The sequence below is a fragment of the Brassica napus genome, chromosome A2 (assembly GCF_020379485.1).
Source record: "Brassica napus cultivar Da-Ae chromosome A2, Da-Ae, whole genome shotgun sequence".
Lineage (NCBI taxonomy): Eukaryota > Viridiplantae > Streptophyta > Magnoliopsida > Brassicales > Brassicaceae > Brassica > Brassica napus.
The window spans coordinates 12,568,621-12,574,146 of NC_063435.1; the positions used below are offsets into that span (position 1 = coordinate 12,568,621).

Here is a 5,526-nt window from a genome sequence, read left to right on the forward strand (position 1 = left end):
ACTATAAGCTTTGAAGCTTGAGGTGAAAAAAGAAATGAAAAATCTTGTGTGTGACCCGACCCGTTACTGAATACTCGGATTATTTGAGCCCAGGCCCATTAGATGTTTCGAGAAACAAAGGCTCGTTTACTATTTTCAAAAGCCCTTTTTTCTGGAGCTGTCTTTTTATAATTTTGCTGCCACTGTCACTCAGTTGTCTTGTTGAATTTACACACTATTACAAACAAATTGTATGTCTGGACCACGATCACGTGCTGATAAATATACACCGAGGTTAGAAATGGATGCCGTTAAATAAGTACATTAATGGAAATAACTTAACTAAATCCATGAGAAACCCTAACCACTACTTTCACTCAGTTGCTTGATGTACAAAGGGGGACCAATCTCTTTCTTTTAAACAATTTGCTCCGTTTTCTAGTTCTCTCATCTACTTACATATACTGTTGCATCTACACTAAAAATTAACTTTCTTTTGTTTTTGTCTTCAACCAATAAAAGATTGATTCATGTAAGTTTTAGTACTAGTTCAACATTTATGTATTGACAATATGCATTGATATTCTTTCTATAAGAGGAGAGTATCTTCTTATGTGGCGTGTAGAAGCCATGTTACTTGTATTTCTATTAGTGATTAGCCTTATACTCAATTGGGAAGTTAGATATTTACATAGAACTATATTGAAATATAAAGATATAAGGTAAATACAAGTGAGATATCTTATCCTAACAACTCAAACATGATATTTGCTTTTACTCATGATTGGTTTTAAGGGGTTGAGAGAAGTGAAAATGCAAAAAAGGTCCTTTCTTATGATCTATAGAGGCGCAAATGTGATTCAATTTTGTTTTTGTTTTTATCAACATGCAATTTTTGCTCACATTGTCTCACTGTTTGATATTGACGTGTTGGGAGATTTACAGTATATGATTTGTGAAAAGAGGATTGAGATAAAGAAAGTAAGTGTCCTATCAATCATAATCGAGTTAGGTATAAGCAGAACGATGCATTTCAAAATCTTTTGTTCGATACTAGTCTCTCACTTTGACCATAAACTTTACAATTACAATGATATGATGTGTCGAGTCTTTGGACTCTTGGTGTTTCTTGACCCATTATTTCCCCCTTTTCAAAATAATTAATTAACAATTAATTAACTCGCAAACTATCCTTCCAAACTTAACCTAACCTATTTCTAATGGTAATCAATGAAAATGCCTAACATTTGACCTACGAGATAACTCTCGTACCATCGGAACCACATTGCGTCATAAGTAGGTAATAATAAAGGGAATATATATATATAAATAAAGTTATGGCTAGAGAAAGGAAAAACGATAAGCTAATCCAACGAGGACGTAGAGCTTTTGTGAAACAAGAAGTGCGACGTATTAAGCAAAGTATCATAGGGGGTGATCGTGATTTTTGGATCAGCTACTGACCTACAGGTACTACTGAAATTGATATATATAAAAATTAAACAAAATTAGTTTGAATGAGAGAGACTGAAAGAAGAGATCACATGTGATGAGTCAGATACTGTTCAGTTTTAGAGTAACTTCCATATTCTCCTCTGTCATTTTAACTTGACCTAAATCAAGCAATCTATAACAGTACTAGCTAATCATTATTGTCATTAGTAGTATCAGCTCACAGATACATGTCATATTTAATACCAGTGTACAAAAAAAACTAAACCTATTTAGACGTTCATCAATATGTATTTACTATATAGAATATATCAGTTGTTTGTAGATGTGTACACTGTACATAATTCTACAAATTGTAAGGAAAATTTTATATTATGAAATGAGGGAAATATTCGCTACTGACGAATGATAGATACATCCCATGCAAGTAGTGATCAAATACCTAAAATTAGGATAGTTCTGCAGGAAGGTAGTTTGGTGTGAATGCCCTATATTACTATCCGTTTACATTCATATACGCCAATTAACAAATCACATGTTACGTGTGGACTAGTAATTTAATTGACCTTATCGAAAATCTAGCTAGCTTTAGCGTCCTAATATTGTAGAGAGGGGTTGAATCTAGTGGAACTGGAACAATATCATCTCAGTGAAAACCATAGATATCATGTAAAACAAATGCATGTCCAGTTTGGTATATTCATAAATTTAATACATGAATATGATTTAAAGCCGCCAATGTTTTTTTAACTAATTTGTTCCATCTTTTCCGAGATGTTGGTTATATATATATATATATTTGAGTTGAAAATAAAGTTCACATATGGAGAAATTCAACTGGGTAGTATAAAAATTATTTAAAGTTTTATTGAAATATGTTCTTAACTCTTTGATCAGTGGAACACAAAACCTAGTTAAGTCATCTTTAGATCCGGCAAGCAAACGTATAAACGGGGAAAAAGCAGCTTCGAGCTCAACACCAACCAGAAAGCTAATTCAATATCAAACCCAAAAATATTGTATTTAATCAAAAATGGATTTTTGATCAAAGTACTATATTTCGTAACCCACTGAAAAAGAGAGATAATTAATAACACATAAAATCCAACTAAGCAACTTCAAACAGAGATCGATCCTACGCAATGAACCAAGAAAGAGGTGTAGAAATGGTTTCACGATAAAAAAAAATTCTAACGAATAACCACAAGAGGAAACTGAGAAAAGTGAAATAATCGAAACATAAATTAAAAGATCAAACTTTAGAGGTGGAACAATAATACAAATCTCATTGATGTTATTATAAAATACGGATCACGCGTACGATGTGCATCTTAATCATCACCTTTATAAGTAGCAACCTATAACTAAGGGAGTTTGATCAAATTGCACGAAATTTCAAAAAGATAAAGTTGAGTACAACAACAAAGAAAGACATCTTATTACTATAACGTTGTAAAGATGAAGTAATATTCATAACTGAGTCTGAATCTAATCCTCAAGACCTCGGAGGTGTGAAGAATGGCGTACCAGCGATGAAGGAGTTCAGCTGAGAAGGATAAAGCGACGAAGGATCGATCATTAATCCATTGTTAGTGTTTGCCGCGACAGTAACCGCCGTTTTAGCAGCTATCTCTTCGGCATTGGTGGTTGTGGCAGTGGAGGCAAGGAGGTCAAGTTGGTGATGGTGATCTTGATCTAGTCCTTGGTCATAAAGAATGCCTTTGAAGACATGTCCTCCTATGTTCACAGCCGTTTGATAAGCATATTCTTGTTCATCTTCATCATTCTCCATGGAGCTCACTCGAACGCATCGAAAAATCGCCGGTGAACTGACTTCCGGTGGTAAGTTTTGACTCTCCCCAAACCCTAAATTTCATTAATGATTATAAGAAAAAAAATTAAACAAACTAAGTTTTTTCGGCCTCTTATGGTAACATGTTCTTGATTTTATATCCAATGTAGAAAAACAAAATCTTTAATTATTTTTTGAATCGAGTTTTACATGGATAAGCCCTTTTATGTCGTCAGGTTTACTAAGAAACAGTAACTTAGACAAAATAAAGCAGCAATATTCACACGCAAATGATTTTGTACTTCTCCACAAACTTTCATAATTAAAGCTTTGACACTTTTTCAATCAATTTCGTTAGCTTAATTCATTATCATCAATAAACACACACACCATGATCAAATTTTACCTGAATTGGAATTAGCATTCACCAAACGGGTAGCAAGAGCCGATCCACTACCACCACTACGGTCTTTATCATCATTATCACCACCATTTGCTTCTCGTAGGCGTTTTGCTTTTGCGTTTTGCGTTTCACGGCTGGTGGCTGAATGGTGCTGCAAGGAAGCGTGTTGAGCTAAACGCTCACGGCGTTTAGCAGCAGGAACCCAAGTGCTCTTAACGTGAGTCTGACAGTGAAAGCCTCGGCTTTTACAACACGTTCTACATCTCAAATGAGGACAATCTTTCTTAGCTTGATTCCCACAATCTTGACAATTCATACCTCCTAGCCTTGTCACCGAGAATCCTCCGGGCTCATGATCGGAGACGACGTTGAAGTATAAGCTTCGGCTCCGGTTATTGTTGTTGTTGTTGCTGCTGCTTGGGACCATTCCAAAGGAGTATAAGTTTGTAGAAGCTGTGACATGATGCTGTTGTTGTTCTTGTTGTTGTTGGAAGTATTGTGGAGGCCAAATCTCGAAACCCTTGTTGGTGTTATAGATCTCGTCTTTGTAAAGATAAAGATAATTGCTCTTGTCTTGTTGATGATGGTCTTTGTCTACATGATGATGATCTTGCTTGTTGTTGATGTTGTCTCTCCCTCCTAGATAGAAGAATCCTGCCATTTCCTTCCCAAGTGATAATCCACATCACACACACAACATACCCAAAAGAGATCCAAGAAAGAGTCGGAATGTTTTCTTTGCTTGGAGAGATTGAGAGTAAATGATGTGGAAGATTGGATTAATTAAGAGAATGCAAACGCTGCCATATAATTAGTCTCTCTTCTTCATTTTAAGACAGTAAATTGTGATCTCTGAAAGTGGTAGTTGCTGAGTTTTTTCTGGAGAGAGAGAGAGAGAGAGAGAGATGAGGTATTTAAGACATAGAGAGTCTCATGAAGATCTTTTGCTTTGGAGACTTCACTACAGTTGTTTTCCAGCTTGAGTGGATCCCCATCACATAAATATCACTCACTATATATATGTTTAAATGAGAAAAGAAAAAGAAAAATATACTGACACATTATTTTATATAATTTTCTTAGAATAATCATGCAATATGTTTATTTTCATGGCTTCAACTGCAGCATTCGAAAAAACTTGTGCTTTGAAACATCGATCCAAACCAATACAAAATAGTATAGAAATTGAGATTTCACTATTTATTCACTATAGCGATCATATTTATTCTCTACATCTTTTATCAGTATTTTCATAATCTCTGTTACCACCGAAATACATGAAAAGGATAAAATTAAATTATTCTGCACTATATATATATTAAATAAAGTCATCGAAATTAAATTATATACAGTTATAAAATATTTAATTGTTGTAAATATCTACATGCGTTCAAAAGCTTTCAAGAATTTATTAGTTATGTACTTATGTTCATCTATGCAAGTTTCTACTAATCATCACTTTATTTCTCTAATATTTTTTTTAAAAAGCAACATATTTCAAATTATTAAAAATATTATGAAATGTACTAACACATCTAAATAAAGAGCTTAACGTGTTAGATAAAACTAATTTGATTTGGTTTAGTTAAAATAAAAAAATATTTATACGTGGTTTAGTTAAAATAAAAAATATTTAAACTTCAATTTAAATTTAAAAGAATATATATAACTCGATATACTCTTAAAAACAGTAATTGAACTAATCTAATTTTCTATATCCAAAAGATCTAACTAAAATAAAGACATCTATATTATTAAAATAGAAATACAAATATAAATTCATCCTAAAATTTACAACTTATTTATAAGTCAATGCTACTGAAGTATTAAATAACCTTAATTTTAAGTAATCATTGTATTTTTCTATTTTATCAAATAATTTTCTAAAAAAGTTTAGCTA

The 5,526-nt window shown here is 32.9% G+C and overlaps 1 protein-coding gene across 1 annotated transcript; it reads right to left on the reverse strand.

Moving 5' to 3' along the window:
- Positions 1-2,708: 2,708 nt before the first annotated feature.
- LOC106422334 (protein SHI RELATED SEQUENCE 5) lies at positions 2,709-4,752 on the reverse strand. The gene is made up of 2 exons (XM_013863142.3): positions 3,630-4,752; positions 2,709-3,297 (listed from the first exon to the last, which is right to left on the reverse strand). The coding sequence occupies exons 1-2, from the start codon at positions 4,285-4,287 to the stop codon at positions 2,927-2,929; spliced, it is 1,029 nt and encodes a 342-aa protein (XP_013718596.1). The 5' UTR covers positions 4,288-4,752; the 3' UTR covers positions 2,709-2,926.
- Positions 4,753-5,526: the final 774 nt, after the last annotated feature.